We start from the raw sequence: 11362 nt of genomic DNA on the forward strand, positions 1-11362 counted from the left end.
CCCAGCTAATGAAGGGAGCTGAGATGCCAAAGGAAGTGGCCAACTCGTGACCTCAGATGGCCTGACCTTCGGGCCAGTCTCTGAGCTCGCACCCCCAGAAGCAGAGTGCTACAGCAGTGGCTCTCCTTGGGCGACATTGACCCCAAGCCCACTAGGATGTTAACCAGGCAGTGGACACGGGAGGTCCACCAACATCCAGAACTGGGGGCTGCCTTCTTGTCTGATGGAAGACCTGCCTTTACTGTCAGGGCAAGCAAGCTCCAGTATCATAGGTGCTATTGACCAGTGGCAATGGAGTATGTTTCCCATCTTCTCCTTCTCCAAAGGAAGAATTCTCCCCTAGAAATCTTTGGTGCAGATAGCCTGGTTTTTCCCAACATTGCTGACTATGTTGATGACTGTGAACTTCAGAACTTAGTTCGTAGGTTACCATCCTGTGAGTAGATACTTCCAGACATGATGGGGAGTCTGATGCATCTCCCAGAAAATATGAACTCAAATCTGAATGGAGTAATTGAATGAATCAGGGGGTTTCACCCTTTGGGGGAGGGGGTAAGTCTATTTAAATACCCAAGTATGGGTATTTCTGATGCTTATGTAAGGGAAAGTGAGGGTACCAACATTAGTTTGTCAAAGAGGTGGATCATATGGGACATTATGGTTACAGCCTTCACACCACCTGCCCCTCTATCCATAAAAATCCTGATTTTGTGCAGGTAGCTATGCTTGAACTCACAGCTCCTACAGCTTAGGGAAAGCTGACTCCACCTCCAGATCTAGGACAGGGAGTCCAGCTGGATGAAGCCTGCTCGGAACCCCTAAGAAACACGTCCCTTCTCTTTTGAAACTTCTTCTTTTGGAGCAGAGATGTTGGTGGGGATGGTGAAAATCTGAGTGCTGGAGCAGCCATTTCACCACCATGGGGGGAACCAACCCCAACTGAAACCAGGTTGAAAAACTCAGAGAAATGAATCCACAATCCTGATTGTATCAGACCCAACTCACTCTTGGGCTTCTGCCTTATATAATGTCTCTTTTAATATTTGAGCCAGTTAGAGTTTTCTGTTCCTTGCAACCAAACAACCAGCTATTATAGAGTGTGATAAAGGCTAAAATAAAAATATGAAAAAAATGTTGGAGAACATAGATTAATTAGCTTAGAGAAGCAAGCTGTTTCTTCAAGCATTTAGGGTGGGAAGGTTGGAAAAGAACCCAGCAGAGTTCTTAGCATCAGGGGTCCCTGACCTCCGGGATCTAATGCCTGATGATCTGAGGTGGAGCTGATGTAATAACAATAGAAATAAAGTGCACAATAAATGTAATGTCCTTGAATCATCCCCAAAACATCCCCTTTCCTCCCCCAGTCTGTGAAAAAATTGTCTTCCGTGAAACTGGTCCCTGGTGCCAAACAGGCTGGGGACCCCTGCTTAGCATCCAGCCCACCCTTTTCATGGGGAGTTACTGGGCTCATCTGAGGCCACTGTTACCCCTCTCTTAGTCCACGCAGGTAGGGATGGGTATGGAAAGGCTTGTGAGCAGGGCATTGCCCTTGGCATCTAAAAATTTCCAGTAAACGCTGGATGGTGGGAGGATGCCCACTATCACTAGCCCCAGCCCCCCGCCCTCGGAAGTCTGAGGGTGTTTCCCAGCCTCCTAACGCCCCTGCCCCCACTGCTGTTATAGGACATGGACCACATGTCTCCCAGGCTGAGAGCTTTCCTCTCTGAACCCATCGGAGAAAAGGATGTTGCCTGGGTGGATGGGATCAGCCATGAACTGGCAATCAACTTGGTTACCAAAGGTTTCAACAAGGTAATACCTCTTTTCCTGTTACTCCACCTTCTCCTCCTAACCCACACCCCCTAATCCTGCCAGGTGGCAGTGGCTGCCACGTGTCCCTGCCAGCGGCCATCAGAGAGCAGAGCTGCCACTTGGCCGGATGCCACAGGCTTCAGTGTCACTGACCCGCGTGCTTGGGCAGCCACCAGGGTCTGCAGAAGATCCACAAACGGAATCACTGTGTCTCGGAGCAGCTGGGCTGTGCAAGGTTCACGTGGTGCTCACACACCCAGGGGCGGACAGAGGTGAGCCGGCCACAGAGTCTGGAGCCGAGATGTCAGGATGGGTGACCTGGGTGATCTCCCCGCCCACCTTGAAGAAATTCGGATCAGGGAGGCAGATCCCTCGCCTCCTATTAGGCTTTGGCAGGTGGAGTAATAGCAGCCTGGCATCTACACCCGAGTAAGAGGAAGTGAGTTGTTGTAAGATGTCGCTAGCTGTCCGGGTATGGCCTCGAGGGTGGCCGATGGGATCAGAAAGGTCTATGTATGAATAATTGTTTTTATGATGCTGTTACAAGGCTGTGTGTACCTTAGGAAGGACTGGGAGCTTTTCCCAGAGAAAGTGGGCAGGCGGGAATCCACAGGCTCTCGGTCGACAGAGGCCCCACCAGCAGGGCCGCGGCTGGTCATTCCCTTTAGCTCTGAAAGCCGGTCCACAGCTCAGGCAGGAAGGGGCTGCAGAGACGCCCAGGGACACCGGCGCCACTGCGTGTGTGACTAACAGTCTGGTTTGCACTGGCCCAGTGCATGGCTGTGTCCAGGGACGGTGGGACGGCTGGTTCTGTAGTTTTCTGATTGACACGCGGCCCTGAGCCATTCGTTAAACACTCTGAACATCATCCTGCTGCTGCTGCTGCTGCTAAGTCGCTTCAGTTGTGTCCAACTCTGTGCGACCCCATAGACGGCAGCCCACCAGGCTCCCCCGTCCCTGGGATTCTCCAGGCAAGAGTACTGGAGTGGGGTGCCATTGCCTTCTCCAGTGCATGAAAGTGAAAAGTGAAAGTGAAGTCGCTCAGTTGTGTCCGACTCTTAGAGACTCCATGGACTGCAGCCTACCAGGCTCCTCCATCCATGGGATTTTCCAGGCAAGAGTACTGGATTGGGGTGCCATTGTCTTCTCCGGAACATCACCCTAGTCTGCCACAATTTAATGTCTGGTAGATGGGATTGTCAGGAAGGTGGAGAGAGGTGAATTTGCTTCTTTCCTTCCAGATAAAGGTGGGAAGGGCATTTGGGAGCAGGAATAAAAGCAGGCAAGTCTGACTAGGGGAGACATTTGAAATTCTAAGTTATTTTTTAGAAGAAATTATTATCCATTGGACTTTTCTATTGTGGTGTCTCACATCCACACTGATGTGATGGTTCAGCTCAGTGAGTTTTCACAATGACACACATGCACAGCCCCACCACCCTCATCCAGTGATCAGGCTCCTCTGCAATTCCAGACAGTTCCCCCGTGTGTCTTCCAGGTCAACGCCACCTCCCCACTCCCACAAATAACTGCTATTCCGGCTTCTACCACCATTGGTTTAATGTCTCTGTAATTGTGAGGTTTTGTTCTTGTTCAGCCAGACTTGGTTCAAAAAATATTTAAATTTACATGTGGTAAATTTCACCCTTTTTAGTACCCAGTTCTGCCATTTTTGACAAATGCTCACAGTTGTATAGCCACAACCACAATCAAGATCTGGAGCAATCCCATCACATTAAAATATTTCCCCTTACCTCTCACATTTCTCACCCTCAGGCCCTGGCAACTACAGATTTGTCTTCTGTCCCTATCGTTTTGCCTTTTCCAACTTGTTTCAATTGAGATAGATAGGATGACAGGCATATTAAAGACAAAGGAATGAATGAATAATGGGAAATTTCCACGTATCTGAGAGCTTGATACACAGAGTTAGGGCTACAGGGAAGACGGAACTGGCTAGGTCTCTGGAGACCTGCTCCTCTGTGTCCCCCACCTCCTGGCTTGCTGTGACCGGCTCTCCACATCTGCTCATTGCAAGGGCCACTAATTCCAGGCACTAATGCCAGGGGTTTCACCTTCTGCCTTAGTTTTGAGCTCCTCATCCAGCCATGAATGAGATGAGAGGTTGCCATCTTCACTTTACAAAGGAAGAGACAGAGGCCCTGGAGACTGAGTGCCTTGATCAAGGTCCTGAGTGAGGACAGAACGGCCATGGGTCATTTCATCAAAAATCACACAAGAAGACTGCTGCCAGGAAGTTATCCCAACAGGGAGGGGGCTTATGCTGGGATTTGGTGGTGAGACCCTGTATCACCTCCTTGAGCCTGGCTGAACCTCTAAGAGGATCCAGGAGGTGACCCCAATGTAGTATCTATAAGATGAGGAGGTGCTTCAGGGGGGAGGCCAAGTCTGTGGGTGGGGCCACAGGTCTGTAGAGGGGAGGGGGCTGTGGGCAGCCAGCTCAGATGCAGCAGCAGAAAGTCAGACTCCTGCAGTGCTTTCCACAGGCTTTATCTTTTTAGAGCAGTTTTAGGTTCACAGCAAAATAGATCAGAAAGTTCAGAGTGTGGAAATACCCCTGTGTGCATCCAGCCTCCCCCATCATCAGCATCCCCTTCGGAGTGGTAGCTTTGTTACAGGAGAACCTACATGGACATGAATCCTCCTAGGTACACAGTTCACATCAGGGCTCGCTCTGTGTCATGCATTCTATGGGTTTGGACACATGTGTGATGACCTGTATCCACTGTGAAATGAAAGAGTTGCTCAGTCATGTCCGACTCTTTGTGAGCCTAGGGACTGTAGCCTGCCAGGCTCCTCTGTCCATGGAATTCTCCAGACAGGAATACTGAAGAGTGTTGCCAGTCCCTTGTCCAGGGGATCTTCCGGACCCAGGAGTCGAACCCAAGTCACCTGCGTTGCCGGTGGATTCTTTACCATCTGAGCCATCGGGAAAGGCCAGCATCCACCATGGTGATGTCCTACAGAGTCATTCTTCTGCCCCATAATCCTCTGAGCTCCTGGTTTTCTGTGTCCTGCCCACAGGAGGTCTGAGCATGGCAGCCCCTTCCCCAACCTGGGGATCCCCGGGGTTCCTTGGCTGTGAACAGAAACCCTCTCAATTTCCACCTCTGCTCATGGCAGCTTCCTCAGCCACGTCCCATGTGAGAGCTGGGCCATAAAGGAGGCTGAGCACCAAAGAATGTATGCTGTCAAACTGGTGTTGGAGAAGACTCTTAAGTCCCTTGGCCTGCAAGGAGATCAAACCAGTCAATCCTAAAGGAAATCAACCCTGAATATTCGCTGGAAAGACTGATGCTGAAGCAGAAGCTCCAATACTTTGGCCACTTGATGCCAAGAGTCGAATTATTGGAAAAGACCCTGATGATGGGTAGGATTGAAGGCAGGAGGAGGAGGGGGAGACAGAAGATGAAATGGTTAGATAACATCACTGACTCAATGGACATGAATTTGTGCTAACTCTGGGAGATGGTGAAGGACAGGGGAGCCTGGCGTGCTGCAGTCCGTGCGGCCGCAGAGTCGGACATAACAGCGACTGAACAGCAACAGCATAAATGTAGCATTTGGTTACAGAAAAAGTTGTTGGTCACACACGGTGCCTGGTGCTGTGAAACGCGTTCACCACAGGTGCTGAGGAGCTGGGAGCTGGCAGAGGAGTCAGGCAGACAGTGAGGGGCTCAGACTGCATGTCTGTACTTGAGAAGTCTGGGTGTGCTTGTGGAGACTGAAATATTGAATGAACGTTGATCAGGACCAGCTGCTAATTTGCCGGGCCCAGTGCAGGGTGAGGATGGGAGGCCCCTGGTGCAAGTTCATTAGGAATTTCAAGATGGCGCCAGCACAACAGGAAAGCAAGTGGGACTTTGGAGTACAAGGCCTGTGTGCCAACATGGGTCACCTACAGGGACCCCAGACTCAAATATCTCTGCAGTTGAGCAAGGAATGGGCACGCAAGCTAGAGCCTAGTCCAGACCTGCTCACAGGTGGGATGTGGCATTGAGGGGACATCTTCCCTGGAGCCACCATCCCGTCACGTGGGCAAAGGCTGGCATGGGAGAGATGGTGGGAAAGTACATCAGGGTGCCCGCGTCCCTTTCCCTGCGGTCAGGTTCCTGTGCTCCCAAGGAGGCAGAGGGTGGCTCCCTGGGTAGGAATTCACTCTCTGGAGCCCGGAGAGAAACCAAGAGGGCTTGGTTTCTATTAGGGCCGTGATGAGGGCCCACAGCTCCAGCTTCCCTTGGGAGCAGAGAGAAGCAGGCTGACTTACCCATCTCCAGAGGCCCTCCTGCCTGCAGGATTTCTGGGAAGTTCACCTCTGGTCCTGAGAGCCACACACTCCCTGGCATCCTGGCTGCCGAACATGGAGGGGACCTAGAGACTCTGATGGCCAGAGCAGCGATGGATGCCAGCAGATGGCAGAGGTGCCAGGCCAGGTGGCAGTCGGGTTGTGCTGGAATGGGGCCGAGGACAGGAGTCCTAACCTCCTGGGTTCTCAGTGAGTCCATTCGGAGAATGGATGGGATGCAGGAAACCGTCTCGGGTCTGGAGCCTGTTGATGAAGTTCAAAAGGGCCTCTTACTATTATCATCGAGTTCTCTTTCCTGGGACAAAGCTCTGTGTTTCCTAATCTTGCACTGCCCACATTTACTGAAGCAATGGGCTCAATCAATATTCAGTAAATGTTCATTTTTTTAAAAAGTTGAATTTAAAAAAAAAACTCAGTAAAATCACGCTTGAAAAGATGAGGATACTGATAAGTAAAATGAGGTGATTCTCAGCAATAACATTACTTTTTACAAAAGATGATTAAAACACCAGATAAAATGACCATGAAATCCTGGCCTTTGTTTCTTTTCAGAAACTGGATCTAGGCTAAAAAAAACCCACCAAACTCCAATGCTTAGGTATATTTTAAGACTGGAATTCAGCTTTTATTTAATGTCTTTTAAAAAATTCATCCTTTCAATAGTTCAAATGAAGTTTGCTTGGTTTTATGTAAGTGAAATACCCAGACACCAGCAGGTTTTCCTGGAGAGTGCCCAGGACTTAAGGCCTGGACACTGGTTCCTATTCACTCCAGGCCGGAAAGCTGGGCACTGGATGTGACCTTAAATCTCCGGCCTTCCCTGTTCAGTGGCTCGGCCAGTCTGCGGATCTCAGATGTCTCTTTCTCCATGTGGTCCTTTCCCCTCAGTAGTAACAGTGATGAAACAGCATGAGAGGAATGAGAAGCTGTGGGACCAGGACTCAGAAAAACAGAGAACAGCCTAGAACTTTGACTAGTGTGTTTTTCATCCATCCACAGAGACTCTTCAGCGGGGAAGAGGGGCAAGGCTCAGTGTGCCCCACACCTTGTATGTTCCTCCCATGGACGAAAAGGAGTTTGCATTTCTCCACTGGTCTCACTGGGGCCCCCCAGGTGGCTCTAGTGGTAAAGAACCCGCCTGCCAGTGCAGGAGACATAAGAGACATGGGTCAGTCCCTGGGTGGGAAAGATCCTCTGGAGGAGGAAATGGCAACCCACTCTAGTCTTCTTGCCTGGAGAGTCCCTTGGACAGAGGAGCCGGGCGGGCTACAGTCCAGAGGGTCGCACAGAGTCGGACACGACTGAGCACGCATGCAGGCACCTCTCAGCCGGGACCAGGCTCTGGTCAGGATAGAGTTCCCATGGCCTAGGTCAGGATTTCAGGGACAGCCACTGCCCCTTGGATCTGACCTGTGTCCGATCCTTGGTTTTCTCGGGTGTCCTCGCACTGGGGGAGGAAGAGCATAGCTGAGTACTTTCCTGTGTTCTCCCCACAGGCTTACGTCCTGTTGGGACAGTTCCTCCTGATGCACAAGAGGGAAGCCGAGTTTCAGAAGTGGCTCATCTGTTGCTTCGGAGCCACCGAGTTTGAGGCCCAGGAGTGTTCCAACTGCCTGAAGGAATGGTGCTCCTGCTTCCTGTAGACACAGCCTGGCCCTGAGGGGCCTCCCGGAAAACAATGCCTCTGCATCGACCTGGGCTCCAAGTCGTTATTTCTCTTTTTGCTTTATTGACACAGGTTTGTTATAAAAAACAGCTCAAGAAAATAAAAGAAGACAAATACAAGCACAGTGACCTCCAGATTCCACCCACAAACATTTGCCTTACGCGGATATCATGCCAGCTGTCTCTTGCTGCTGCTGCTGCTGCTGCTGCTGCTGCTGCTGCTAAGTCGCTTCAGTCGTGTCCGACTCTGTGCGACCCCATAGATGGCAGCCCACCAGGCTCCTCCGTCCCTGGGATTCTCCAGGCAAGAATACTGGAGTGGGTTGCCATTTCCTTCTCCAATGCATGCATGAATGCTAAGTCACTTCAGTCATGTCTGACTCTGTGCGACCCCATGGACAGCAGCCTACCAGGCTCCTCCGTCCCTGGGATTCTCCAGGCAAGAGTACTGGAGCGGGTTGCCATTTCTTAGCATACATTTATCTCCAGGAATGGATAATTTTATTTTAAAATGGGAATTCAATTTTAAGTCAGTGTAGTAGTTATCAACTGCTGCAGAACAAAGGAACCCAAAATGCAGCCGCTTAACAGGAACAATCATTTTATCTCACTCAGTTTCTGAGGGTCAGGAACTGAGTTGCTTGGCTGGGTGGGTCTATCTCAGGGCCCTCTGTGAGATTACAGACTGTGGGCCAGGGAGCAGGTTGGCCTGGGCTGGAGAAGCCACATGGTTTCTCATGTAGCTGGTGGCCTGAGACCTCAGCTGCTCTCTGAGGGGGGCCTCTCTCAGGCTTCGATGACCTGGCTTCTAGGCTCTCCCAAAGCAGGTGACCCAGGAACGAGTAAGAGGGCAGGAGGCCACTGTCTTTCATGACCTCAACTCTCACACAGCCTCACTTCTGCCTTGATTTGTTTTTAGAACCAAGTCCCTGTGTCCTCAAGGGAGAATTAAACTTTTCTTGAAACAGCAAATAGTTCAACTTAGTCACTCAGTCATGTCTGACTCTCTGCGACCCCATGAACCGCAGCACGCCAGGCCTCCCAGAACTCCCGGAGTTCACCCAAACCTATGTCCATCAAATCAGTGATGCCATCCAGCCATCTCATCCTCTGTCATTCCCTTCTCCTCCTGCCCTCAATGTTTCCCAGCACCAGGGTCTTTTCAAATGAGTCAGGTCTTCTCATCAGGCTGCCAAAGTATTGGAGTTTCAGCTTCAACGTCAGTCCTTCCAATGAACACCCAGGACTGATCTCCTTTAGGATGGACTGGTTGGATCTCCTTGCAGTCCAAGGGATTCTCAAGAGTCTTCTCCAACACCACAGTTCAAAAGCATCAATTCTTCGGTGCTCAGCTTTCTTTATAGTCCAACTCTCACATCCATTCATGACTACTGGAAAAACTGTAGCCTTGACTAGATGGACCTTTGTTGGCAAAGTAATGTCTCTGCTTTTTAATATTGCTGTCTAGGTTGGTCATAACTTTCCTTCCAAGGAGTAAGTGTCTTAATTTCATGGCTGCAGTCACCATCTGCAGTGATTTTGGAGCCCCAAAAAATAAAGTCTGACACTGTTTCCACTATTTCCCCATCTATTTGCCATGAAGTGATGGGACCAGATGTCTAGTGTGCAAACATTTTTAAGAGCATCACAGACAGGTTTTCGAGATACAATTTACATATGGTTTAACTTGTCCTTCTCAAGTGTGTAGTCCTATGAACGTTGACAAATGTGCTGTCCTGGACCACCACATCTTCATCCACCCCCAGAGAGTTCCTTTTAATCACCCCTCACCCCTTCCTAGCCCTTGGCAACCAAGGATCTGTTTTCTGTCCTCAGAGTTTTGACCTTTCCAGAAAACCGTATAAATGGAATTGTACAATATGTAGCTTTTTGAGATTGGCGTCTTTCACTTGGCATAATTCAGCGAGGGTGGATCCATGATACAGGTTTCTTCAACTTAAGAAACTTAGCAGCTGCTGTTGGTGTCCAGCTATATCCCATGGACAATCATTGTCCTTGGGGATAGTGCTTCCCTCAAAAGCACCGAAATCTCCTCGGCCTGAGGGGGTCTCTGGCTGCAGGAGTGGGTCAGCCCACGCACAGGGAAGAGAAGAAATGCCGGGAAGGTGACACCAGGGGAGCTCTCAGTTTTGATGGAAGTTGACGGTCCGAACGCCCCAGGTCCTCTCCCCGTGGGTGGGGCAGCTGTGAGGAGGTTCCCCCAGTTCCCCAGGGGGGCTGAGCCAGGTTCCCCACAAAGAGAGGCCCCCTTTTTTTAATACCTAGTCCCACTTCCTCCCCGCTACATCCTGTGTTTCCAATAGCCTGCCCGGCCTTCCTGTAACTCCTCTTCCACCCCAACACACACACACACACACACACACACACACACACACACTGAAATACTCAAATTTAGAGTCTGCTTCCAGAAGAACCCAAACTAAGACAACCGTGTTAAGACTTAATTTTAATAGAAGAAAAAAGGTGGAACAGCGCTGAAAGAATTGCTGAACTTTACTGAATTTTTTCTTCATCACTAGATATAGTCATTTCTAAGTTCATTTCTTCTGAGTTTAAAGAATAACGTGAGGCAAACAGTAAGAGAGAGGTTAGCATCCTCAGGTTTATTTTAAACTCTGTTTTTCAATATTAGACAGTATAAACTTCCGCTGGGTGGGGGGGCGGAGAAGGAAATCGACACTCTCACTTCGCCCTCTCATTTTTAAATTGGTTTTATTGTTGCTTAAAAATTTTTTTTTTATTGTGGTATAGTTACTTTACAATGTGTTAGTTTCTATTGTACAGCAAAGAAGATCAGCTCTATGTTTACATATATCCTCCTTTTTTTGAATTTCCTTTCCACTAGGTCACCACAGAGCACTGAGCAGAGTTCCCTGTGTTATACAGTAGGCTCTCATTCTGTTTTACACATCGTTGTATATTTGTGTCAATGCCAGTCTCCCAATTCATCTCACCTCCCTTTCTCCCCTTGGTGTCTGTGTTTGGTCTCTACGTCTATGTCTATTTCTGCTTTGCAAATAGGTTCATCTGTACCGTTTTCTAGGTTTCACATTCATGTGTTAATATAAGATATTTGTTTTTCTCTTCCTGACTTCATTCTCTATGACAGTCTCTGGGTCCTTTTAATTTTTCAAGGTTTAGAATGCGTATACCTCCTTCCCATAAGCGTAACCCCTATAATTATTTAGTCTTAGTTTTATATTTAAGAGCTTATCATCAATCTTTGTTAGTATCGTCATTTTAAAAATCATAGCCTTGTCATTCTCAAATTCTTTATTTTGATACATTTTTTGTTGGTTGAGGTGGACATAATCAATCCACCTCGATCGGAAAGGGTCACAGTATGCTGTGGGCTTTGCAGGTGGCTCTGTGGTAAAGAACTCGCCTGCCAAGGCAAGAGACATAAGAGACTTGGGTTTGATCCCTGGGTTGGGAAGATCCCCTGGAGGAGGGCATGGCAACCCACTCCAGTGTTCTTGCCTGGAGAATTCCATGGACAGAGGAGCCTGGAGGGCTACAGTCCACAGAGTCACAGAA

General features: G+C 49.3%; 1 protein-coding gene across 1 annotated transcript; it reads left to right on the forward strand.

Annotated features, from left to right (window-relative positions):
• The first annotated feature begins 1686 nt into the window (after positions 1-1686).
• On the forward strand, positions 1687-7782 carry BANF2 (BANF family member 2). Its single transcript, XM_068986658.1, has 2 exons — positions 1687-1812; positions 7636-7782. Exons 1-2 carry the CDS (start codon positions 1687-1689, stop codon positions 7780-7782), a joined length of 273 nt encoding a protein of 90 aa, XP_068842759.1.
• The last annotated feature ends 3580 nt before the right edge of the window (positions 7783-11362 follow it).

Source organism: Capricornis sumatraensis, chromosome 15 (genome assembly GCF_032405125.1).
Source record: "Capricornis sumatraensis isolate serow.1 chromosome 15, serow.2, whole genome shotgun sequence".
Taxonomy (NCBI): domain Eukaryota; kingdom Metazoa; phylum Chordata; class Mammalia; order Artiodactyla; family Bovidae; genus Capricornis; species Capricornis sumatraensis.

What these genes read in the sequence shown, in the direction of transcription:
- BANF2 (XM_068986658.1), top strand. Translation starts at nt 1,687, where the DNA reads ATGGACCACATGTCTCCCAGGCTGAGAGCTTTCCTCTCTGAACCCATC. An exon ending in TTACCAAAGGTTTCAACAAG is followed by an intron (nt 1,813 to 7,635) that starts GTAATACCTCTT and finishes TTCTCCCCACAG; the next exon opens with GCTTACGTCCTGTTGGGACA.